Genomic DNA, 27,165 nt, shown 5'->3' with positions numbered 1-27,165 from the left:
CTCAGTTTCTTCACCAAAAAAAAAAAAAAATGGGGCTAATACCTCCCTGGATTGCAGGACAATTTTGAAAATTAATGTGAAATCATTACATGTATCTGGCACAGGATACACACAGTAAAAGTAGCTTTTACTATCAATAATGCTCCTGTAAATAAATCATTTGCTATCTCTTTTCAAAGTATGTGTTTTCCTATAAATGTTCAACTGTCATCTAGAAAAACTGTCATGTTATGTAGAAAAATAACTTTATAGGCTGCTTCAGTTATAAATTATATAAAGAAATAAGCATAAGGAAGCTTAGAAGCCACAAAAAATAAAGACATATATAGGGACTAAAATCTAGGATTTGGACTGAAAACACATGAGGCAGGGCTAAAATAGGATTTCAAATATACAACAGTTATCCCCAGACTTTTTAACATCAAAAAAAGTAAGCTTCCTGTTGATGTCAGGAACTCCTTAAAAGTACTCAACTAGTAATACAGATAACTCAACGAGGCTCATGAACTCTTTAAGATCCCCCTTGGAGCCCTGGCCTCGCTGTTCCCACCAATTCTAGACTAGTATATCATATGAGTCTATCAGTATACCACTCCAAATCAAGACCTTACAGTGAAAAACCCACCTTAAACTAGATCCTGCCACCCAAAGCTCATAAATATCTCACCTTTGCCTTCTTCCTTCTAAAACATTATTTTAAACCTCTGTCAAGGTAATGACCAATAAACACAGTAAGCAAAAAACTTGGCTTTGCCTTACAAACAGGTTATTTTGGTGGCATTTTCAAGAAGCAAGAATTTGACACCCCCATGACAACAGTTGTACATTTATGGATTCTATCTAAAGAGAATGGCATTACAATAGACTTTCCAATAGAAGTCTTAGCTGACAGATTACAACTGCTCCGATTCATTCTAACATAAAACACCAGGATTCAGAACCTCATGATCTAGCCAAAAATAAGTATAGCACCAGCTACTTCTCTAAGCAAGTTGGAGGCCCCTCCTAGTGGTCAAGTGCTATCCACATCTTAAAGAAAAGACTCTTTTTTTCAACTGACTATTCAAAACCAGGAACTTTTTGTCCTCAGGGTGCTGGTACATCCACAATGCAAAACAGAACATTCCAACAATTATACCAACATTTCAGACTACTTTTGAAAACTATTCTGAAGGTTTGGGGCCCACACTATTTAGATAAACTGCCCACATTAATCCAATTCACTCGATAATTGCTCAATTCTCCAATTTATTGCCCAGATGTAGCCAAATTTCTCCCTGGGGATAAGGAAGATATAATGACAGCCTGTGTCTAAAATGTGCCAAATTGCACATATTACAACAAGTAAGGGAGAGGCCCTGTGAGAAGTTTCAGGCATGGAGGGTCCCAAGTCCCCATGCAGGAGGAACAGCCGTGTGGATGGGAATATGTAACTTGGATTGCCGTGGCATCACGTGACCACAGAAATAATGAGATGTCTCACTGCTTCCTATTGTAGGGAAGTGCAATCCGAAGCCGAACACACTGGAACAGGGAGAGGTCAGACATGTCTCCCAGGGCAAGGTCAACTCTAAAAGTTGCGAATCATGCTCTCTTTTCAAAGCTCTGCCACAGCAAGTGGTCCTGACAGTTGGCAAGTGCTTCCTGCGGTTGCATCTTCCTGCTGCCATGAGTAGTAGGAATCTTTGAGGCTTAAAGCGCACGTTCCAGAGAAGACCTCTCCAGGGAAGTCATCTGCATTCCATACAAAGCAATTTATTATAAGTGCTACAGCAGCTGAACATAAATCCATCTTCCTTTCTGAGCTCATCTACTGTGATGTGCATCTCTCTATTCCCTGCTGAACTTGCAAAGACTAAACGTGCAGGGGGAAACTAAATTAGCAGAGTGGAGAGAGAGGCAATGGGGAAAGAAAGGAAAATCAAACTCAGCAGTCATTTGTTCATAAATTCAGCAATTACTATGTATGCCCATTACATATCAAGCACTAAGGATACAAACCATTTTTCCCTCATGGAGTCAAATACAATTGTCACAAACAAACAAATCTAATTATAAATCATTTTAAATGTTTGGGAAGTAAAGTATGGGCTGCCCTAAAAGGTTTAGCAACATGACCTGATCTCATCTTGAGAATCAGACCGAGTTTCCCTAAAAAGGAAATGTTTGGGCTTCCGAGTGCGGGATAAGTGGGTATTAGCTAAGCATGGGGGGTGATAAGGAGAAGAAAGGAGAGAAAAGGCAGCCCAGGTAAAGGCTATGAGATATTAGACCATGCTCCTCAAACTTTATTTGGCAAGTAAATCCTCCAGGGAGCTTATTAAACTCCAGATTTCAATTCAGTAGGTCTGGGGTAGGGCCTGGGCTTCTGCATTTTTAACAAGCTCTCAGGTAAGACCAACACTGCTGGTCGGGTCCACGCTTTGAGTCATGAGGATCCTGAAGATCTGCCCAGGGGCCAGAGCAGACAGAATGTGGGAGGGCCACAGATGAGGCCAGAGAGCTTGGGGAGAGGTTGGGCCAAGCCAGGCTGTGCAGAACATCTTAAGGAATTTGGTCTAAGAGGAACGGGAACCATGAAGATCTCCATTTTCTTTGTTCTCTCCAAATAACCTTCTTAGGAGTTTCACTTTCCCTGGGAGACAGCACTTTGCAATATCTAAAGTGTAAGTGAGAGCAAAGGCGTTTATGGACTTCATGGCTTCTAAGAGCCAATAAAGTACAGCTCCTTCATCACAGACAGCCCATTAACAACCCATGTTTATTAGTAAAAATCCTCTGAACTTAATACGCCTTTGTCAGCAAAAGTAATTGATCTTGGCCAGTTAATTTGGCTCGTTTTGCAGACTGAGGACTTGCCACTCTTTTAAGAGTATCCTACAACTCTGTGGGCTTTACTCCCTTCGGTAAGGAATTTCCAAGAACGCTGAGCCCATAGGGTTCTTAAAATAGTTTACTAAAAAAGAACACAAACATCTCTCATTGGCACCTTGGTCTTTAGTCTTACAAGTCTGAAGACATTGGGTTTTACAGAAATGTCTGTGCCAACTGCCACCATCCTGTTCCCTGAAAACTTGACCAAACAAAGGCAAACGGAACTGCATGCTGTCCAGTTAGGCAGGTAGTAAAAAATTCAAACTTAAACAAAAAAGAAACAGATGCATGCTTTAACCAATGCTCGGTATACTTTATAAACAATTCTGTGCTTGGTATACTTTAACCAATGCTTGGTATACTTTATAAACAATTCTTTGCTTCTGTGTTAGGAAAGAATCCTCCTCTTTCCATTTTAAAAGGAGCATAGGACCTGTTCACACTGAACACGTGCCATAGGGAACGCACTCCAGTATGACTCAGACAACTCTATAGAACAGCCAGAAGCACTCCAGTTTTCACCCCCCTGATTAGTACTAGGGCTCTGGAGAAGTAATTCTCTTGGCTCTCTTATTTATGTAATGGGTACATGGGGGTTATACAGTTTAACAAGGGATAGTAAAGCGCTGCATTTTTCTGTGAGTCACGATGATATTCACACCTAAAAATGTTAGATGCTCTGCTTCTGGAATGAGTAAGAGCAAGAGGTTGTGAAATCCTCCCCAGATATCGTCACGCATTAGCATGCTCTCAACTGTCTGGAATGCCGTATATACTGGAATGCCTGCCCTACATCGAGGATGTAAAATCATGCGCAAGGCATCTGTTTCATTATCTAAGGAATCCATCTCAATAAAATGAAATGTCTTTTCTGGTGGTCTGCCCCTGTCACCACATCACAAAAACACGGGTAGACCATTTTCACAAATTCGGAGAGTGAAACAAAAAAGGGCCGAATGTAAAATGTAAGCCACATGGCACCACTTGGCTTATGTGATATCTCCTTGAGAGCGAGGAGCACCTCGGAGAGTTGGTAAGTCATCCGTCAGAGACGGAGTACACACGGGGGATGCCTCACATGTGCATGACTCTGTATGGGGTGCTCCCAGGCAGGCAGAACTCTAATGAGAACGGGATATCTACCTACAATAGATTCTCCTAGGCAAGAAGGCGCGGGTCAGCTCTGAAGGGCATAATTGTCACTGGAAGAGAAGCGATTACTGGGTTTCAGTGTCCTACGTCATAAGACAGCAATAGAAAAGAAGAATACTAGTGACACTGAACACTCACAGTGCTCAGTGGCGAGGTTAGAAAGACATGCAGAAGCTACAACCTGCTACCTGGAAGTGTGTGTGTGTGTGTGTGTGTGGGTGTGTGCACGTGTGTGGGTGCGTGTGTGTGTGTGTATGCACGCACATGTGAGAGAAGGAGGAAGGGAAAGACGGCAGGTGAGCTAGCCAGTGAGAGCCGTGAGCCTTAGGAACACAAATGAGAAAACTGCGGTTGCTACCATCTGGGGAATGAAGTGGTCACCGAGTTAGTTGCAGTGGGGTGGTGATAACCGACTTTGAAAGCTCAAGCACTCACCAGATGAAGAAGGAAAAGAAAGGAGTTCCAGACCAGGCCAGCAGCATGAGCAAAGGAAAACACTGATGGTCCAGTGTTCTAAAGACGTGTGCATGCATATATACATATGGGCATATGCATGTGTATGCACATATATACATACATATTCAGAGACATGAAAATATTAATGTATAGTTCATGTGTGTACATGTGCCATATACATATACAAATATGCCGTAGCTGACTATGTTGTTGCCCCACCTCCATCCTCTCACCCTTACCACATGAGTGTGCATGCCAGACTCCCAACGGCCAGCACCTGTGCTTCTTCCTCTCACTGCTAGAGGCCACTTTGTCACCTGAGTGGCAGGCTCATATTGGTACCCAATCAAGACCCCTCTGGAGTAGAAGGGAGTTGCTGTAAACATATCTCATGTTCTTCACCTCTCAGCAGGAAATTCTGAGGCATGAATCTCATACTGGCTTCCAAAATTTGCCCGGCAGGAGTGCACTCTGGTCGGGTACAAGGATACTTGCTTGGTTGGGTACAAGGATACTTGCTTGGTGACACCCCCTCGCCAGGGTGCCTCCCCTCCCTCCCCAGAGTCATCACCACACTCCTCTGCCAGTGTCCTCTCTAAGGAAATGACTTACATGTAAATCCTTATCTCAGGGCCTGTTTCTGGGGGAATCCAAACTTGGACATGTAAATGTGTGTGTTTGCATTTATATTTATAAGCATGTTTACATAGATTTGTATAGCTATGTGGATATATACACTTGTAGATATAGACGTACACACATACAAATATATATGCACACAGATACCACATACATACCCCTGGGCCAGTCTGTACATTTGCAATGTTACTTCTAAAGCAAACATCCGTAGTCATCACTTTCAAGAACAGGGCCATTTGCTGCCAAGACATTATCTTTTTTTTTTTCTTTTACATCAAAAGGCAGCAAAGTGAAAGAATATTAAAAATGAGGTTATTTTAATAACAAGCTACAAAAAGACAAAGCTTACACCTCAAATTTTTGTGTCCACAAAAAGAAAAACTGCTCTCGGGGCCCTCCTCATATCCAAGCCTTCATACAAATGTCCGATCCCCAAGCAAGAGCTCCCTCCTCTCTTCTACTTATCTTATTAGCTTAAAAACTGACATTAGGAACATAAGAAAAAGCCATTCACTGCCCCTCATGTGTTAAGGGTGGCAACACAGAGAGCTAGAAAGAATACAGGATTAGGAAATTAGGAAATTAAAATACAGGAATAGAGAAAAGATACAGTATATATGTCTGGAGAAGACTCACTAGCAGGAAAGCTTTGGCAAGTAACATCTCTGGATTTTTATTTCTTCAATTGAAAATGGAAGCAGGACTTCCAGGCGCCTGAACTTGGCTCTCAGGTATGTTTTGTTCAGCATGCTTGTGTTTACAAACACAAGAGATCTGAATGCCTTGAGCACATTTGAGTTTGTGACCCCTGTACATATAATTCCTAAACTCATTCGCAGTTCCCAACATTGGATAACTTTGTGTGATTGTCACCAGTAAAACCGCAGCAGCCTTCCATCCTCCTGCCACCTGCTGAACTTCCTCTCCAAGGAGGCTTAGCTGCCTAACCTTGGCCCACCTTTATGGAAAAGACAATTCATACAGATGCAGATTTAAAATTTCCTACTGAAATGTGTCTTGTTTTTCTTCAATTTACCCAAAAGAATGAGACTAAATTTTAAAAAAATTATCAGAAAACTTTACCAACATGGAAGAAATAAAATTAAGACATGGGCAGCAGTTAATGGCTTATTTACATAAAAATAACATAAAACTATTTAAACATAATTAGCAAGAGGAGAAAAACATGGCAGTTGAGTCTGAATATGCAAACTTCTGTTTATCAGGAAATTACTTTTGTACTTTTGTATATTATTATAGTATTATGGGTATTATATACCTCATATTACATACTTTTTATATACTCTTCTCTCTGCCTCCCTTCCTTTCTTTCCTTCTTTTCCCCCATACAAAAACCATCACTCTTGGTCATGTTTACCTTAATATGGACTGTCTAGGTTGTGTGTGCATGTCTGATGTAGGGAGAGGGAAAGACTTTAGAAAAGACATGCAGAGAAATGGCAAATGCTAAAACTATGATTTATGATGGTTCACATTTGATTCTACTTTGGTGAAATTAGGATACTGAAGTTCTCTATGTATGTTTTTTTAATATTCTGATATGCATACTATATGTTCTTCATTATAAAAGGTTAAAAGTTTTAAAAATATATGGTTGTGCTAACTCCCTACTGTAAATAACCTGGAGCACTGAATAAGACTAGATTCCCCATCGTCACCATTACCATCATCACCACCAATGATCTTACTCCAAATTTAAAATACATTTATTAAAAAGATCCCTTTAAAATTATAGCATACGCCAAGTTTCTTCTTTCATTCCTAAGCACTCTGAAGCTATCCTCAGTATATGAATTCAAGTCAAAAATTCTTAGAAAGGCAAGTCTATGGCTTTGTCCCTACTCTGCTCTGAATCCACAGTTTAGTGGCCATTTCCTCCAATCCATCCCACCCCCTGCCAGTGAAAATGACCAAGCCTCAGATTAGGTTCTCTCACCCCACAGAATACACTGAAGCAAGCTGCACTTATCCTCATCTGCTTCCCATCTGACTACATTGAATAACTCTACAGCTGCCTCAGCCAGAAGCTTCTCTGCCCCAAAGAAGAGAGAACCCAAATCTTCCCAAAGAAGAAGGCAGTGGAGGGAAACCAGCCTCCCTCCCTCAATCTTCATTCAAACCAGTGATTCTCAACCAGGTGTGATCTTGCTCTCCAGGAGACATGTGACAACATCTGAAGACATTTCTGGTTATCATAACTGAGGGGTGTAAGAGCTATTGGCACCTAATGCGTCATAACCAGGGATGATGCTAAACACCCTACGATGTACAAGACAGTCCATACCACAAAGAATTACCCACCCCAGAATTGCAAGAGTGCCAAGATTGAGAAACCTGCCCTAGAGCAGCAGACTTTTTCCTTGGGTCTACATCTGGAGGGAGAGGAGGAAAGACTGTAAAGAAACTCAAGGCTGTTCTTGGTGGATCTCACCCACAATGAACCAGAAGGGACACCCTTAGAACATCCAGGGCAGTACTTACAACACAGGAACACCTGGTACATTTGTTTCCTTCTGGCTGAAATTCCTCCCCTTCTCGGTACTGCACACCCTCAAACACACAACCTAGAAAGCAAAGAAAAGTTTAGAATTAGGGCATGAGCCTTTGCTCAGCTTGACACGATGCTTCTGTCCACTGCTCATCCATCTCCCTCATCTAGCTCCCACCTCCACCTCCACCTCTACCTGGCAGAGTATCCTCTTTAACCAGGGGACAAGATCGCTTCATAGTTTAAAAAAAAAAAAAAAGTACAAAAGAGTGACAGGAGTCCAGAAACCTGAAGATGCTAGAAAGCGAATAAGATGATGGAAGCCAGGTCAGCCCAAGGGGGAGCACTGGATAGTGGCGAGCCCTACAAGTCTAAGGAACTCCCCATGACCACCCTGACCACAGCCAGGGGAACTAAACCCCAGAGGGGCTGGAAGAGGCAAACAGGAGAAGGCCAAGTGAGAGAAGTCCACAATGAGCCACACCCAGCAAATGACACAAATGACATGACCACTTGGTGAGTATCCAGGGAATATCTAGCCTCTGTCAGGCTCTTTGTATCCCTGATCTCATTCCATCTTCACAGTGAGTCTACAAAGTGGGGACTCTTGTAATTATCTCCATGGATGAGGGAAATATGGCTGAGAGAGAGGAAGTAATTCCCCCAGTAGGCAGGTGGCAGCGCTGATATTCAAACTCAGCTCTGACCTACCAGTTGCACCACACACAGGTTCGGGCACCAGGGCAGGAAGGGGAAAAGGCAGGGAAGGAGATGCCACACAGTTTTTCAGACCTACCCTATGTGATATTAAAAAGGCTTAGCCACTAAGTTTGGCTAAAACTAGGATGAAAAGCCCAGGAGGTGTCTCCAATTCAGAATGATCCTCAGGACACTGCTGTATTCTTTTTTTTTTTTTTTTTAATGTTTATTCATTTTTGAAAGAGAAAGAGAGAGCAGGGGAGGAACAGAGAGAGAGGGAGACACAGAACCCGAAGCAGGCTCCAGGCTCTGAACTGTCAGCACAGAGCCAGACGCGGGGCTTGAACCCATGAACCATGGGATCATCATGACTTGAGCTGAAGTCAGATGCTTAACTGACTGAGCCACCCAGGTACCCAGGACACTGCCGTATTCTTAAGAAATCCCACAAACGACTTGAAACACAGGCTGACCAGTAACCCCTGTGCCAAACAGGCCATGAGAAGACTGTCAGCTTATGGCTGACACTTTCCTCAGGACTGTCTTCACAAGATGCTTTGCCAGAATAGCTGAGGTCACTTTCCACATGGTAGACAGTGTCGGAATGAACACAGTAGTGCCAATAATCAGCAAAGGGGGCTCTTGTGAGAGACTGACTCATGGCCCTGAGAGTATTTAAAGGCCTGCCACCTGAAGTCATCGACAGAACTCACCAAACTCTTGAAGCAGTTGGTTCTTGATAAAAGGAAACAAGTATTACCCATAACCACCTAATCTGGCTACAGGACCTATTCATTTTAAATCTAGATATGGAGCCCTTTGTTCAACTGAAAGACATGAAAACAAATGCTACTGAGTCTGAAGCTAAATCACTGAGGGAAACTGTGGTTTTAAAGTCTATTTGATACCCACACCCAGAGCTAGCACACAACCACCTCTTTGCTGTTCCTGCTGATGCAGAAAGACTCAGTAAACTTGGGTCCCTCCCAGAGGCTGTATCTCAGCATTGTTAATGATGGCAGGTGCCCAGTTGTCTCCTTTCAAAGCACGCTTCCAACAAAGGGTCTTCAATTCTTTCATGTGTTTGCACACTGGTTTTGTCACAGATTGCCAGACAGATCAACCACAACAATCTACATTTGACAACTTAAATAAAGGAATTTTAAATGAAAATTCTATGTAAACTGTTCTCATCACAACCCACCATCACTGAGTAAAGAGTCAGACAAAAGGAAAGAACCGACAACAAGAATGTCCCGAAATCTGTTTCAGGAAGAAGCCGACCGCAGACTGTACGTGTTTGTCATTATGCAGAATACCATTCTGTGATCAATGACAGATGTCGGTCCTTCTGAATTACCAAGGAGAATACCCCATGGCTTTCCTTGACTGTCCCTACCTAGACTTGGCTGAGTCCTCCCTCCCAAGACAAATGATAATACAGTCTGGATGTGGTCTCTTCTGAGTCTTCTGATTTACATCCCACAGGTTGGCCTTTGAAATTAAAGACAGAGAACAGAGTTGATTCTTGACCCCATCACCAAAGGCACACAGCCTGCCGAGGTGTCAGGGGGCCAGTGTGTGGCCCTGGCAAGCTAGCTTTTAAAGATTTGTCTCCCAGGGCATCTGGAACCAAGCAGAACAATTATTACGGTGTGCATTTGGGGCAGAGGGGAGAAGTAGGCAGTGTAGTATAGTGGCCAAGAAAGAAAAGGGACCAGGCCCCAACTCTAACTCACAGGCCTTGGAGAGGTCCTTATTCTCACTGGATCTAATTTCTTCTTGTGCGAACTGCGGACATAACTCATCCCTCCCTGGACGGTCAGGAGGGCTTAGCACTGCAGTATGTGGAGGCACAGAGTTCAGGCTTTCCTTCTAGGGACCTCAACCAAAAGCCAAGCGAAAGAAGCAGTTGCTCAAATATGATAACTTCAACTGCTGGAATAAACTCACTCAGCTCTTTGTATACCCACATTTTCAAAGGCAGCCTAAAAACATGACGATCTCGTAACTGAGGAGGAATGTTACATACACTGAGTTGATTCTGTACCAATAAAGCAGCAGTCTCTTCAACACAACTGAATTCATATTTAAGAGCTACAATAAATTTTAAATCTACATGGCATATAAAATTTGCTCTGTTATCAGTCTTAAGCTTGCCGGTGTATAGGAATTATCTGGGAGGCCTGGATTCTGCCCTCAGAGATGCTGATGGAATTGGTCTGAAATGCAGCCAGGGCATCAAGATTTATTTTTTAAAGCTTCCCAGGTGATGTTAATGTGCAGTCTAGAGAACTACTGATCTAACTTAATAAGGTCCCTTTAGGCATTTAAGGGTATGGTTACATAACACAAAGCATTTAATGCATTCAGAGGCAAAAGGAACACAAGCTAACTGTTTGATGAATACAAAATAATTGGATTATGGAAAGAAATCTTTTACTTTCCACCAATTTTTGTCCTTCTTGTAAGCTCATCCAAGAATACAAGCTCCACAGAAATCCCAATGTGAAAAGGAAATCTGGCGCAAAAAAAGACTGTCCAGGGAACTCAGGAAGGTTAGAGGTAGTGGAGAGCAGCTGTCTTTACTGTCATTCAAAGATGAGAAAAAACTGGATTCTCTGATAGGGACTCAGGTCCAGGCTGATCTCAGACTGTATTTGGGTGGGGGAGGGGAAGCAGCTGCCTGCAGAGGGAGCAGGGCTCATGTTTGCAGAGCATCTCAGCATAGTACTGAGCCATTCCCCAGGAAGGTTTGCAGAACAGAAAGCCCCTTGGAAACTGGGTACTGGTTGTGAGTATCGCCTCCAGTGAGGAAAAGCACTGAGAATAAAACCAAAACTCAGAACATCTGTCTGAGAGCATGGGCCAGGGGCTTAAAGGATCAGAAAAAAATCTCTCACCTCAAAATCCCTGGGCTTGTACCTAAGGGCAAGAAAAGATGCAGGAGGCCTTTGTAATCCTGTTCAGAAAAGTAAAAGGAAACACTCTAGCCACTGGAAGGGGAAGATCCTTTGCTGTCAGCTAGGCAGTGGGGCCCTCTAAAAAGACAGTGGATTCAACTCATTGCACCACACCGAAAACTGAGACCGGCAAAACCCTAAGCTAAATTCACTTAGGGACCCAGCTCTCAGTTTTCAGAAAACATCTGGTCACCTCATCACCAAAGCAAGCTCTAGCCAAGATACTGCAATATGAAGCAGTAAAAAGACATTTCTGGAAACAAGAGAAAGCCACAGCTTTTCCTTCCAAAGTAAGCGTTACCTGTGGCCCTGTGGAGTGGAAAGCAGGCCTCTGGAGCCTGGTGCACCCACGTGCCAAGACCTACAGCACATTGCATTCACGCTGGGCACACCAGAGAGTCCAACCGGACATTGCTGTGCAAAAGGAGTTTGCTCTCTAAACCCGTTATGTACACAGCCACAAAGTGAGGAAAGTTCCAGTCAGGAGGGGGAGAATCCTGCACTCTTGAGAGAGCTCACAGAGATTTCACAGTGATGTGCTCAGGGAGTCTAGCAGCCTTCCCTTCCTGAGAATGTTACCTGGACATGTGGGGCAGCACGTTCCCAGATGCTTGGAAGGGTTTTTACAATGAACAACACATCGCACCTCAGACTCTGTGACAACACCTTCCTGAAAAACAGAACGCCACAAACATGTCAGCCCAGAATTCCCATTGAGGAGCGATTCACTTTGGGCAAGTAACCCAGGGAATAGGGGAAGAGTCCAAACACAAGAGTGCAAAGGAAGGTGGGTGACAAGCCCAGAGGACATGGCACAAATGAGGTCACATCTCCCGGCTCACACCCCTGATGGTTTCGAACTCAGGGCACAAATCCTGTCTTGACCCTGCCCTCAGTCTTTCTCTTTGGCTCAAATTTCTTTCTTTTAAATCTAGTATTTAAGACCATCCTACTACCAGTCGGTAGTTGACAGAGTCTAGCGTTCATCCACAATTGTTTTAAGTTGTCAACACTTACTCTGTTTTCTATAATTGTTATTCTACTTTAAGCCATTAATTATGAGGCACAGAGTATGAGCATAATACCCCAGCCTGGCATCTGGAGACCTAATTCTTTTTTTTTTTAATTTTTTTTTTAACATTTATTTATTTTTGAGACAGAGAGAGACAGAGCATGAACGGGGGAGGGTCAGAGAGAGGGAGACACAGAATCGGAAGCAGGCTCCAGGCTCTGAGCTGTCAGCACAGAGCCTGATGCAGGGCTCGAACCCACAGACTGTGAGATCATGACCTGAGCCGAAGTCGGCCGCTTAACCGACTGAGCCACCCAGGCGCCCCTGGAGACCTAATTCTTTACCACACTTCTAGAAATAACAAGGCCATCTTAGGAGTTTCACTCAGCCTCACATAGAAAGCCTGGCTCTCAAAAATCAAATGATGAGATTAGATAAAACTACTTTTTTAAAATAATTTTTTAATGTTTATTTATTTTTGTGTGTGTGAGAGAGAGAGAGAGAGTGGGGAAGGGGCAGAGAGAAAGGGAGACACAGAATCCGAAGCAGGCTCCAGGCTCTGAGCCGTCAGCACAGAGCCCAACACGGGGCTCAAACTCATGAACCACAAATCATGACCTGAGTTGAAGTCGCACACTTAACTGACTGAGCCATCCAGGCGCCCCAAGATACAACTACTTTAAAGTTCAAACTATATATGGAAAAATAGAGCCTTTAGATCTTAATGATGAAATCAAATGACTCACTTGCAAATGGATCTTGGGATTCTAGTATTTTAATGTCAATTGAAACATTTTTTACATTAATTTTCAGAGTTAGCCTTTGAAAAATCTTCTCCATATTCTCTGTCCATTTTATAAGTGGATTTTGTGTGTGTGTGTGTGTGTTTGATTTTGTTTTGCAGGGAGGGGTGGCACATGCTAAGAAAAAAAATTAACAATTTGACAACTGGATATTTTTCTTCATCCTGTCTGCTACCATATTATCTCAATCCAACAAGGAAAGTTATATCCTAAATATCTTCGTATCTGTCAGGCCTGAAGATTCCACTACCAGAGGAATTTATTGTGGTCTATATCACATTTGGAAAAGAAAAGAACAACAGTCAAAATATCACAGTATACCACATCAAAAAAGGATCTGTGCTTCAGTTATATAACTGAAGCAATACAAAACGCTATGGCCCAAGATCAATTTCCCTTCAGTATCTGCAATCCAGATGGAGGATTCAGATTTGTTCCCAGCGTGAATTTCCTGTCTGTGATCTTCAGATTTTTCTCCTTAGTAAGAAAGTAAAAGTGGAAAATAAAGGTAAAGTTTTCACCATCGGAACTCTTTTGGTAGGAGGATAGAAGAAAGAAGCTAGAATTCAGCTCAAATGGAAATAAACCAGGTAGTCAGACTACCTGTTACCTGCCTGGTACACCTATTGTGCCCAGTCCATACGTCTACCATAAGTGTCTTTAACCACAGACTGACTGACTGCTCACGTTACTCTATGAGATGTACCATCCTCACTTCACAGGAGACAAGACTGAGAGGTTAGAGAAAGAAACACGTTATGTGAGTGGCAGAGCCTGTATTTTTTTTTCACTCACTACACTGCACTCTCTCCTCTGTTACTGATTTCATGCCCTGGGAAGGGAAGAGCTTAAGAGTTCACAATTGTCTCATTGTGCAGAGAAGTGTCTTAAGTGAAGCCTCCCCTGAGGTACCAGTAAGTGGCTCTTTCCCGCACCCACAGGTGAGGTTTCATTCCCTAACAGAGGAAGAAAATAAGCAGGAGTGGGAAGGTGCCAGCTGAGCTTTTACAACTACCTTAGAGGGTTGCTTTTAGGACTATTGAATGAAATGATATTTTAAAACTGGCAAGTAGGACTCGGGCAAAGTTTTTCAAAAGGAGGAGAACGAATGGGGCGCCTGGGTGGCTCAGTTGGTTAAGCGTCTGACTTAGGCTCAGGTCGTGATCTCTCAGTTCGTGGGTTTGAGCCCCACGTCGGGCTCTGTGCTGACAGCTGGGAGCCTGGAGCCTGCTTCAGATTCTGCATTTCCTCTCTCTACCCCCCCCCCACTCTTTCTCTCTCTCTCTCTCTCTCTCTCTCTTTCTGTCTCTCTAAAAAATAAATAAACATTAAAAAAATTTTTTTTTAAAGAAGGAAAATGAAAAGGCAAAAGTTCATCTTTGGTAGATAACATCCCCTCTGGGCTCTATTCTGCAGTTCAGCCCTTCCTGACTCCCAGGGCTGTTAGTCCTTGAGATCTCTTCCAATAATAATGGGATATTCCTGCATCATTCTCTGTGGGCCTGATGAGTAGCCGGTGACCAAAGACGATAGGCACTAGGAGTCTCAGTGTCCACAACTGAAAATGGCTTCATGTGCTACTCGGTCTACAAACTATTTCCTCCCACAGAATAGTTTTCATTTAATTCAAACAAAGCCTTCATCCGAAAGTAGCAAACGTCACCACTGTTCCATGCAATTTGGGGATATTCAAGACCTCTGGCTGTTGCATAAAAATGTTATACTATACTCCAAAAGACAGAGGGTTTTCTTGTTTCAATTCCATGCAAGCAGGACTTTCCGAGTGCCCCTCTGAAGGAGGGGAAATTTCATTGGTCAAGAAGCAGGGTGGGGTGGGTGGTGCAAATTTTAGAATGACTGTGGACTTTAGATATTATTACAACTCACTGCTCTCATCTCTTCGTTCCATGAAGCATGAATTTACAGCTCTCAGAGCAAAAATTCAACAAATATTTATTGATTCCATTAATCTGTTATTGGTATCTGTTCTGTCTCCTGCTCATTTTCACAAACAATTTAGATTTACTACACAAATGATATGAATATTTAGCCAAATAAATAACTGATGACCTTAGGAGAGAGTGTGCCCACTCTGGGTATATAGCAGCATGGCTACATAAAAGTCGGATTTCAATAAACTAAATGTCAATATACTTGAGATAAGATCCAAGAGTAATAGGCATTATTACACTAACCTTTCTTTCCCCTTTCAACGCAAGAGCGTATCCTGGGACAGTAAAAGGGGACTAGGGGTAAAATGATTTAACAACATCTTCTCTATAGAGAATTTTTAAATAATGCCGAAATTAGATGAGCATTTTTCTAAATTATTTCCTTAGAGATAAGAAAAGGAGTTTGAATGTTTAGATTCTTCATTTCTCCTTTCGTTTCTCTTGCTGTGTTGAAGCCCTATAACAACTAGAGTCATGTAGAATCAGCGCCCTTGGCAGAGAGCAGCCAGCACCAGCCACAGTGGGCTCCTTAGGAATTGAACTGGTGTTTCTCAAATTTGTCATGTTGAAATCATTGAGGTTAGAGTGTACTAATTGCTTTGATTTAATAAGCTTACAGATTGGCTCCCATTCAAAATGTTTCTAAATCAGAGAAGGAAAACATATATCCTCTAACAATACCTCTTTCTGCTAACAGGAATTCATGTTTTGCACAAAGTTGACTCACAGGAAGACATGAATTTTCCCCAAGGACATATACATCTTTCCGGAGATTTTCCAGGCACAATTTAACAATGGTGAACAATTCCACTGCATGTTTCTGGAAGCAAGTGCGATATAATATCTACTCTGTGCCTGTCTTGTTATGGTGAGCATCACAATAAATATGTATAAGGATACAGTTGTTTTTTTATTTGTTTCTCATTTCTGTTTCACTTTTTTTTTTTTTTTTGGTTTCCTTCTGTGCTGTCTAAAAGGTGCTTCTGTGGAAGACTTTACTGATTCCTTTTCAGTGGAAAATAAAATAGACTTTACCTGGCACTGACGTAGAACACAGGGTTGTGCAGGACTCTGCCATCTGAAGGAGCTGTTATAGGTACTTCCTTCATAGGTGCAACCTAAACGTGAAACACAGAAGCAGGAAAAAGACCAAGAGTGAATATGTGTTTCCTTTTTCTTTGGAGCAAAAGAAGTTATGTCTTCTAAGCCAGGACTAGCAATAGCAGGAACCATCGTGTTCCTTGGCTATTTTCTCCAAAACACAACTAAGCCTTCTAAATATCCACTTGGTTTTCACTTACATTAATTCTTTGACTACTAAGCAGATTAACCCCCAAGACTATGTTTTCAAATGGAAAAGCATGGATTGATGTACTCTCTTGGCCAAAATGCATGACCTCATGACTTTATGCTCACTGACGTAGGAGGAGCACCAGGGCTAAAATCACCACTGTGAAAGGGGATTTTTCATAAGGCTTAAATGAACACAAAATTGCTGAAGGTCAAGAGGGAAGGTTAAAACATGGTAGGAAATAAAAGGATATTAAAATACAGGAAATGATTATGAAATTTTATATGTATCTAAGACTCTTGGCAAGCTACTGTCTTCACCAGAGGAAAACCTCCCATCTCTTGCCTCCCAGTTTAAGGACTATGATTTCACATTTCACCTTGATCTTACTTTAAGTAGTGAACTAGATTAAGGAAATCTGAAACCATAAATTTATGGGTTATCACAAGTTAATTCACCAGCCAAAACAGAAGTCATGTTCATTCATTGGCAAAAACAAGTCAAAGGCCAGAGATCCTCAAAAGAGGAAACAAGCCATTTAGCTTAAGTCCCTGTAGAAAGAGCCAAAGAAATAATGGCACAAGGATCACAGCCTAGATCTTAATTTAGCTTGACCAAATATCGCCCTCCACCTTGTGTGGTACACTTTCAGGGAAGATGTTACTGCCTGTGTCACTAGTCACTGTATATTAGATTATGAGGAGCCCACCAGGCAAAGGGTCTTAGGAATTACAGTCTGACTGCTTAGCCCAAGGAGTACAGAAGCAGGAACACATACACGGGATAATGCAGAAATAAAAAGTCCTGCCTCTCTGTACCAATGACTGACTTCTGACAAGCCAATCAACCTCAATCCACATCAGTTTTTCTTGTCCAAGATACAGACAGAAGACTCATATCTCCTTCCCTGAATTCTTTTAGATACTGCTGTGGTAATGAAATGAAATAAAATAAAATAAAATATAAAAGCCCTCTTTACACACACAAAAAAGAATCCTAAAGTCCTGAAGAAAATTTCAAGAGACAATTTCATAACTTGGAACCATGATCTGAATTCTCAGAGAATTATGAATGATTGAAAAGAGCTCAGTAATACTCTTCTCTCTAGTTCCTACAAATCAAATTACTGAAGTACACAGCTGATTGGAAACATATTAGGGAAATGCTTTCACTATATATTTTTTAATTTCCTTTGCATGAAGTGTTACAGTGATAAAATGTTCAACCACAGGAACCCCTAGCACACTTACAAATACTTACGCCAAACCAAGAATGAATACAGTAAATTTTCAACAATGAAAACCAATATAAAACAATTTGGGCTAGCATAAATCTTACTGAACAAACACACTTACAATAGATGTTCCATGCGCATGTCTGATCCACTAACACAGACTCACTTGGATAATAAATAACTTGTTCCGAGAGATGGAGGCGGGGAAATCAGAGGACCAAATCCAATTCATGTTAAGTCCAAGTAAATATGAAACGCCTGCCAAGTCTGCCAGTGGAGTTTCCAAATATGTTATATATTTTCATCCTCTGGATTAAAAAAAAAAAAAAACTGAAAGAAAGGGCGATTTTCTGCTGCTAATAGAGCGAGCAAAGATCTTGCCTTTTTTACTCTGGAGGAGGAAGTACACTACAAAACCATATAGACCAGGCAGGAACTGCCAGCCAAGAGACTGTTCCTACACAATGCCAGGTCATGCGTGAAGGGTCCCAGGAGTGGGACAGGCCTCTCTGGATTATTCCACTCAATACGGGATAAAAGGTATTCAAACAAGTGGTCCTCAGTGCAGAGAACCTAGCAATGCTTTCTCCCTCAAGTGTCAGTTGGAAGGCTAGCTCCTCCACTGTAGTTTAACATACAAAGACCAAGGTCAAACTGTGAAGTGCTCATTGCTTCATGTTCACATGTCAGTCTACCACAGCTGAGTCCATGGAACAGATCTTCCCAAACATTGGATGAGTCTGAACAACAGAATAGACTCAAAACATTTGTGTTAATCTCTTTAGCAAGTACAGTCCATACCTTTTCCTTTTTCTACCTGCCTTCGCTAACATCAGCTAGTACGGAGACCCAGGACACCAAACATTCTAGCAGACTGCATATCTAAGGACTTCCTGGGGTTAAAATACTTTTTAAATGGACATTTTCACCGCACTTTGGATTTCTGTTCTAAGATAAACATGTTATTTAATGCAAGACACTAACATGAGCTCTGTGAAGACTTACATATACAAAGAGAACCTCATGCTTACCTCATGTTATCTCTTATTTTGTGTAAGGCAAATTTCTTTATAATAAATTATATTTGCCACCGATTTTATGCTAATAGGGAAGACAGGCAGTATCTTGCCCCTCTTTTTTTACTGAAACCCCACAGGAGGAATATACTAAATATCTCTTACTGGCCAGGGTAGAAAGAGAAGCAAAAATATATTTCCATCATACCTCAAGGCAGTGCTTCTCAAACTACCTCCAGTGAAAGACAGTTTGTCTTGGTTTTGTTCTTCCAATCCAATGTGGACTGATCTCTTCAAAAATATAATAAAAATGAGCTACTCAAAAAATTCCATTTAAAGAGCTAACACAAAATAGAAGCCCAATTTCTTGTATTATATGTAATAGGCATAAAATTACTCTGTCAAATTGTAACAAACATTTACGGGGCACCTCGATGGCTCAGTTGGTTAAGTGTCCAACTCTTGATTTTGACTCAGGTCATGATCTCACAGTCATGGGATTGAACTTGCGTGAGGCTCCACGCTGGGTGTGGAGAATTTAGGTCCTTTCACATCCAGTTCTAGATGGGTGATATTATTCAGGCACTTTCTAATGCATAATATCCTTTGCATAATATCCTTTGCATTGAGATTGGAATTAAAGGACAGCAGATTCAGGAACTACATGAAAGGGTGGGTAAATGGGGCAGAGGAATGGTCAGGCAACCAGTAAAGTAGCTTTTCCTTTTTCTTTAAATACTTTTAAATCAACTTTTGACACGGGAATTTATACATATTCATTAGTTTTCTTCTGGTGACAGAAAGCTTCTCAGATTCCACAAGCTTCGATGAAACTACCCATACTCCAGCAGGAGGAAATAGTTACTTTCTGATGAAACCACTACTATATATTGAGAACCAATAGTTCTCAACCTAGGGCAATTTTACCCTCTCCCCATCCCCCACCCAGGAAACGCTTAATAATGTTAGAAGATATTTTCAGTTGTCACAACTGGGAGATAAGAGTATTATGAGCATCTAGTGGGATGCTCTCAACACTCTACAATGCATGACAAAGGGTCAACCAACTCAAAATGTCAATTGTGCCAACACTGAGAAACCCTGATCAAAACCATCACATCCCCCAATAGTTCTTCTCTACAAAACGAAACTAAAACAAAAACAAACCTCAACTAGCTATATTCACTTATGTATGTAATTTTGGCTTTTTATATGTTAAATATTTTCAGGGTGGGGAAGAATTTCAGAGCATTTTTTTTTTTTTTTAAACAAACATACTCTTATAGAGAAGCTTGGCCTGGTCAACTAGTCAATTCAGAAAACACCCGGCAAATGGTAACAGGAAGTACACAAATAAATTGAATCCACAATTAAGCAATAAAATTCATTTTTCCAATTAGCTGTGACCTCTTTCAACAGTCACATTATCCCAAGGGAGACAGCATACCACACATTTTCATCATTGCTGTTAAAACAGCTGTTAAAAATCATCAGGGCCATAAAAAGTGGCGTTGGCCTTCTAATGAGCCTTACCTCCACCTGGTCTCACCCTAAAAGGGCTTAACCTTCTCAACTGTCAGGTAAACATTAGTCTAAGAGCATATAGTTGGATCTTACCATTACCAATAACAACCCCAAGCACCTCCCAACATAGCCCCAACCTGCCTTTCCGGCCCTTTCTTTTTCATTCTTGGAACTCCATCTAGGTCCCTGGGATTATCTACTCTCCTTAACCATAACAAACTTGAAGGCTTCTTCAAGCAAATTCAAGGTCTTCACCTTGGGCTACCTGCCTCCACCATTCCACTGAAACGTCACTCTCTCTGGCTGCGGCTGCCTACTAAGTACCCAATCCAAAGGACACTCTTTACCTTACAGGTAAGAATACCTTATGTCTTTACCTTACAGGATTCTCTGTGGTGTCTGGCCACCCTTCCTTTCTTCCACCCTTCTCCCCACCACCACAACACACACACCTTCTAGATGTTCTCTTCTAATTACCTATCCGTTGTCTCCACTCCTACTTCAACTAAGCTTCAACTAAGCTGCTGGCTGTTTCTCCCCCCAGAATGCTAAAACAGGCTTGCTGGCTGTTTCTCATGGGCTACCGTGTGTGCTCTTTCAGACCTTGGTCTTATTCTCATTCATGCTTACACTCTATCAATGACTAATGGTTCATAGCCTGGCTGAGGTGTAGACTGATATCTATCCCCAACCTTTCTTCTCCAAACCAATTGGATAAGAGTATCTAGAAGGAGGAAGTGGGAGAGGATTTAAAACCTTTACTATAAAATTGAAACTTCTTAGCATATACAGCTGTCATGCCTGGTCTTGACTCACTTCTGCATTCTCTTATCTGCTACTCCCAATCTCCCCACACTGCAGACATGCTCCACTTAAAACACTCCAAATATGCCCAGAAGATCTCATTCTATGATTTTGCAAATGCTGGTCCCTTCTTAAAAAACCCAGATCTCATCCATTCCCTCCTTCTCCACCATCCCCACAAAGACACATAGGTTACCCAAGATCTCCTTCTTTGCCTGGCCAAATCCTTCAAGACTCAGCTCAAGGTCATAGCTTCTGGAAACCCTTCCTAGAAATTTCTCCACTAAAGGAGTGCTCCTGTGCTCTTTCCCCATGTGTAGGTGGCCTTTCAAATGTCTTTTCCAGGTCCCTGACAGTACTTTATGTGTATCAGTTACTTAAGAAGTGTCTAATTTCACTAGGAATACATAGTAAGCACTAAAGTGCAGCTATTCCTGCAAACCACAGGAAAAGAATTTTGAAAAGAGGACATTCCTTGGACTGCCTATCTTCTCTTATCAGGTGGACCAGTTCAATTCAGTATTCTACTTCCAGAAACAGCAAAGCTTTCCTGGAGCAACTCAGATGTCAAAATCTGTCTCTTCTAATACTGACTAACTCTACCACGCCCATGGACCAGGCAGCTAGGGCTGAACATAATGAAGGAAAGTCCTTCAGCATCCAGTACTTACCAAACCTTAGAAGTGAGAAGCTATCAACAGTTTCCAGGTCCCCTCTTCCCATGCTGTGCAAGCCTCCTCTTAAGTAAATTTTCAGGAAGGCGCCTTTCTTTCCCAATTCCACTCTGGTCCCCCAAATTTCTAGTCTATCCTTGTCTTTCACGGGGGGAGGGTTAGCAAACTGTAATACTTACTTAAAGCAACGTTGGGGTCTTTGAAGTCAGTTCATGCCACATGGTACAGGGAAGCAGAGCAGACAGTTCTGCCATTCTTTGCTGCTTCCGGGCCACCTGATAGGGTACCCCCACCCCTGGGACTTGGTCAATAAGCCCCAAATTACCCCAGTCGAATACAATTTTTTTAATGAACCACTTTTCAGACACTGTTCTCCAGAAACATATGGAAGTATAATCAAGAGGGATAAACATAAAATCTGACTAGCCATTCTAGGGCTTATATCGTGTCCTTAGGAGTTCATTTAAAACAGTCTTTTATTACTCTCCGAGGCTGTACCTACCATGAATCCTGCAGGCAATTTTGCTTATTTTTGGCTAATGGGAATTTTATAGTCAAACCATTTCCTCAATCCCAAGAGAAAGAATCAGCCCCATGAACTGAGTTCTTAAACAGTGGTGTGTGCCCCCCACAACATTCTTTTTCATGGCTTTTTTTGTTTTGTTTTCCAATTAGATATTAAATATATCATTGAAGTCAAATGATCAACAATAGAAAAAGAAATGGCAGAAAGCGATTTCACTTAATTTTTGATGGTTCTATGAATAAAATCCCAAATATGCAGAAATATTAGAGGAGTATAGACAATTTGCAAATTCAACTCACTTCACCAGTATAAAGGAACATAAAATTGCCACGTGACTTACTTGGATTTCTAATCTATGTGTTTATTGAAGACCATAAAGTGAGGAAATTGTGGCTTACAGAGCCAGTCTCGTAAGTTCATAAGATTATAATACATACAATATCTGGCATTGATATTAAGGTAATAAAACAGATTCTATGAGCCACAAATAAATTAGGATTCTATGCAATAAAATATGCTTTCAAACTTTTAGTATAATTAATACAATAAAGGAAATATGCAATGCATTAAGGTAGAAAAATGCTTGCAACAACTTTTTTATATGAGCCACATCACCCATCATTCCTGCATTTGATCTGTTCTTACCATAAACCCTCCTGAATATGGGAGTGCTTCTCCCTCTGGACTGAATCGGCATTGCAACAGCCACTCCATCCTCAGCACCCCATTGTCAAATAGCCAATACCCATTGCTTCTCAACAGGCATAGGAGAAAGAACTGGGTTGAGCTCATATGGAGCAAAAATGGAAAAAGAATAAAAACAGGAGAGACTGTCCTGTTAAGTCATCAGACTGGTTTTCTAACGTGGGCAGGGAAAATGTCACCAGAGGTCATTTCCAAAGTAGAGTTCCAAAAAATATTTTCAGAAATATCACATAAATAATCCTCCGACAAGAAAAAAGCAAAGAAGAGAGAAAATAAAAATCACTGCATAATTATTAAAGGTGAGGCACTGTACAAAGAGTTTTCACATGTGATTTCATTTTATCCTCATAAAAAGAACTGTAGGACAGAGAACATTTTACCCCTATTTTTTTTTTTAATGAGGAAATCAAGAAAGGCTAAATTACTTTCTCCAGGTCATACAGCCATTCTTTTTATCTCACTCCAAAATCCATGTTCCATTCATTATTTGGTTCTTGCCAGGCACACAGAGGAAGCTCAGAAAGTGGAAGCTTCAAAAGTAAAAATGGCATCCCTGGGGAATGTGACATGCTGCCTCCCAGTGATACTTCAACATCACATTCCAGTGATGTCTAAAGACCGAGATGATAAAGTAAAATGCAGGTTTTGTGGCTGAAGAGGCAAGACCTGACTTTGGGGGTCTATGTTTAAACTCTGTTCTGAACGTCTTTCCCTTTGGTTATCAGTCATGCTATGCCATAGGCCTTTTGGAGCAATAAATAATAAGGGATCAAAAGATCTAATTCAAACATCTAAGTTTGGGTTCATGCATTTTTCAAAATAGGAACACATTTCACACTTTGGGGTACACAGCAGCAATCTAAGAAAATAAAATTTATTTGACAACAGCCAAACAACCAACAATTTCATAGGGTAAATTATGGGGGTCACAGATAAAGAGTCATGAATGGGACCCTCAGTTTCCCCAAAGCAATTTCAAGGACATCAGAGAAATGTCTTAGACTAGCATGAAGAAGAAATGAGTTATATACAACATACATATGACATGTCATCTGTGTGATTAATGTATTGACCTGCACGATGTTTATACTTTGGGAAGCATATTACACAGATGTAACCTTTATGGTTGATTAGATAGGATGCATAGGGCTTACTGCAGAAAAATTGTCAGAAATATCTTATCACCCCCCCCCCATTTTTCTTTTACTTTTTATTTTGGAAGAATTACAGATTCACAGAAAGATACAAAAAAAGTATTTTTTTCATGCACCTTTCACCCAGCCTCTCCCAGTGTTAATGTCTTGCGTAACTATAGTAAAATATCAAAATCAGGAATGGACATTGGTAGAGTCCACAGAGCTTATTCAAATTTTACTGGCTTTACTGGCTTTACATGCACTCAAGAGTGTGTATGTGTAGCTGCATGCATGTGTGTGTGTGTGTGTGTGTGTGTTTCTATGCAATTTTATTACATGTGTATCTTTGTGTAACCAATAAACATTCAAAGACATTCAAAACATTCACAGACAAGGCCCTCTCAGCCTATTCATTTATAACAACACTCACTCCACTAGCCTTTATCCCTAAGTTAGGACAACCATTAATCAGCTCTCCATCTGTATCATTTTGTTATTCAAGAATATTATGTATAAATGGAATCATATAATATGCCACCTTTTGAGACTGGCTCTTTTAGAAAAATTGTTTTGACATACATCCAAGTTTTTGCATGAATCAATAGCATCTTCCCTTTTTATTGCAGAGTAGTATTCCACAGTACAAAAAAAAACAGTTTTTTGAACCACTGAAGAACATGTGGGTTGCATCCAGTTTTTGCCTATTATGATTAAAACTGCTGTGAACATTTGTGTATAGAGTTTTGAGGTCACACTGGTTTTCATCTGACTGGAATTGCCCAAAAGAACAATTGCTAGGTTATATGATTAAGTGTATGTTTATTTCTATAAACCATTATAATCATGTCCAGAGTAGCTGACTCATTTGATATTTTCACCAGCAACATGTGAGACATTTCTGACATCTTTACCAGCATTTGTTAATCATGCTATTTTTTTCTTTAGCCATTTTGATAGGTGAGTAGTAATATCTCACTGTGGTTTTGATTTGCATTTTCCTAATGGCCAATAGGATATTGGTATCTTCTTGTACTTTATTGCCATCTGTGTTGACATTTAAGTCAATGATCAATTTTGAGTTCATTGTTATATAACATATGAGGTTTAGATCATGTTTTTTTGGTTTGTTTTTTGTGTTTTTTTGCCTATGTATGTCTAATTCTTCCAGCACCACATGCTGAAAAGGTTAGTCTTCTTCCACTGAATTGCCCTAACATCTTTGTCAAAAGTCAGTTGTGCATTTTGTATGAGTCTGTTTCTGAGCTTTCCATTCTGTTCCATTGATGTATATGTCTACTCCTCAGCCAGTACCACGCTATCTTTACTACTACAGCTATATTAAAAGTCTTGAAATTGGGTAGGCTGATTTTTCCCCCTTTATTCTTATTTTACAAAATTATTTTGGTTATTCTAGGTCTTTTGCCTTTTTATATAAATTTTGGAACAAGCTTGTCTATGTCTGCAAAATACCCCTGTTGGGCATGCCCCTTTTTATACCATTTAAAAAATTATTTATATGGGAAAATCAGGCTTGATGCATACATCATCTAGGAGCCTCTCCCCTGCAGGATGAAGCCTGCCTGTGTTTGCCAAGTATACTTTCATAAAGCATTTGTCAAAGAGCAGTCCAAGGACTGAGTACATCCCTGGGGGGCCCGGGGAGGGTTGAGGGGGGGCTGTAAGAATGCAGATTCCTACACCCATCTTTTTCTTCTTATCTGCCACCTCCTTCACCCGGGCTCTTTTCTAGAAGGTTTGAGCTGCCTTATTTGCTTGGGATGATTTTAGGACTGTGTGGCCAGCAGAAAAGGTGTCTGATTAAACAGCCTAAACTAGAGAGTCTTCTGGGAAGCTGTGTGTGGCCCCCCTTTGGTATCATGCCACAAAATCTGAGGCAGGTCTTCATTACATTTAAAACATGGATAGATAAGGCATTAAAGAGAAAAATTCACCTTCTCTGAAAACAGGACAGAATTGAAAACGACCTTCGCCTATTGGCAGAAGCTGTAGAAGAGATTGCCAAATATCTGACAAGAAAAGTAGTCATTGATGGGCATGATCATACTTGAAGAGGGATGAGGAGAATTTGCCACCAACAGATAAGCCTAAACCTCATCTAACATGGAGTTCAAGGAGACGTGCTTAATGGGAGCTCTGTGCTATCAATCATCTGTGCTTCCTGGACTTGAAACCATGGATTTCTGGATTTTAGCTTGTCAATAAAGCCTTATCCTTTAAAATGCATTTCTTGGGGTGCCTGGGTGGCTCAGTCGGTTGAGTGTCCGACTTTGGCTTGGGTCATGATCTCGCGGTCCGTGAGTTCGAGCCCTGCGTCGGGCTCTGTGCTGATAGCTTGGAGCCTGGAGCCTGTTTTGGATTCTGTGTCTCCCTCTCTCTCTGCCCCTCCCCCGCTCATGCTCTGTGTCTCTTGCTCTCAAAAATGAATAAATGCTAAAAAAAATTTTTTTTAAATAAAATGCATTTCTTTTGTTGGTGGCATTTGTTAAAAAGAAGAAAAAAGTGAACACCTAGCATGTAGTCAGTGGTGGGCTTCTCATGTTTAATAATCAGCTCTACACAAGAGAAAAACCCTGATTTTGCAGTGTGTTCCAATTTCCAAGGTGTAAATACTCACATCATGGTCTATTTCGAGTGACCAACACGATGTCACTGAGCAAACTCCAACACACCACTGTGTACAGAGCTATGTATTTTGACAGTGGAGGCTGTTGGGTCTGTGAAGCTTCTTCTCTTCCTAATAGCAGACCATGAACATTTAGCTAGAGTTTAGGACATTTCATGGGCGTCAAAGGTTATGCTGTTTATTCTATACACCTAGATAAATAACTTAAGAATACCAACAGTCACATATTTTCACTCATGACATTATATCTGGCCCTTCTTTTCCTAAACCTTCCCCTATCTACAAAGTCATAATTGAACCAGAAGAACATTAACTCCAGTGGCTCCCAGGCCTGTTGAACATCAGAACCACATGGGGGCTAATTAAGAATACAGATGCCCAGTGGAAAGAACCTAAATGTCCACTTTGCTGGATGAATGGATAAACAAAAGATGTTCTATGCACACAATGAATTATTATTCAGCCTCAAAAAGGAATGAAATTATGAAATATGCTACAACATGAAAACCTTGAAAATATTGTGTTAGGTGAAATAAGCCAGTCACAAAAGGA

At 41.1% G+C, this 27,165-nt stretch overlaps 1 protein-coding gene across 2 annotated transcripts in view; it reads right to left on the bottom strand.

Annotated features, from left to right (window-relative positions):
- Nucleotides 1-27,165, bottom strand: part of BMPER (BMP binding endothelial regulator) — a 247,186-nt gene that overhangs the window by 174,649 nt on the left and 45,372 nt on the right. For both annotated transcript variants that reach the window (XM_042969737.1, XM_007078567.3), the window contains exons 4-6: nt 16,095-16,177; nt 11,872-11,962; nt 7,624-7,706 (exon numbers count right to left, since the gene is read on the bottom strand). In XM_042969737.1, the coding sequence (XP_042825671.1) occupies nt 7,624-7,706; nt 11,872-11,962; nt 16,095-16,177 (257 nt within the window). The remainder of the gene's footprint in view (nt 1-7,623; nt 7,707-11,871; nt 11,963-16,094; nt 16,178-27,165) is intronic.

The sequence above is a fragment of the Panthera tigris genome, chromosome A2 (genome assembly GCF_018350195.1).
Source record: "Panthera tigris isolate Pti1 chromosome A2, P.tigris_Pti1_mat1.1, whole genome shotgun sequence".
Classification (NCBI taxonomy): Eukaryota; Metazoa; Chordata; class Mammalia; order Carnivora; family Felidae; genus Panthera; species Panthera tigris.
This window is presented reverse-complemented; position numbering and strand designations above follow the sequence as displayed.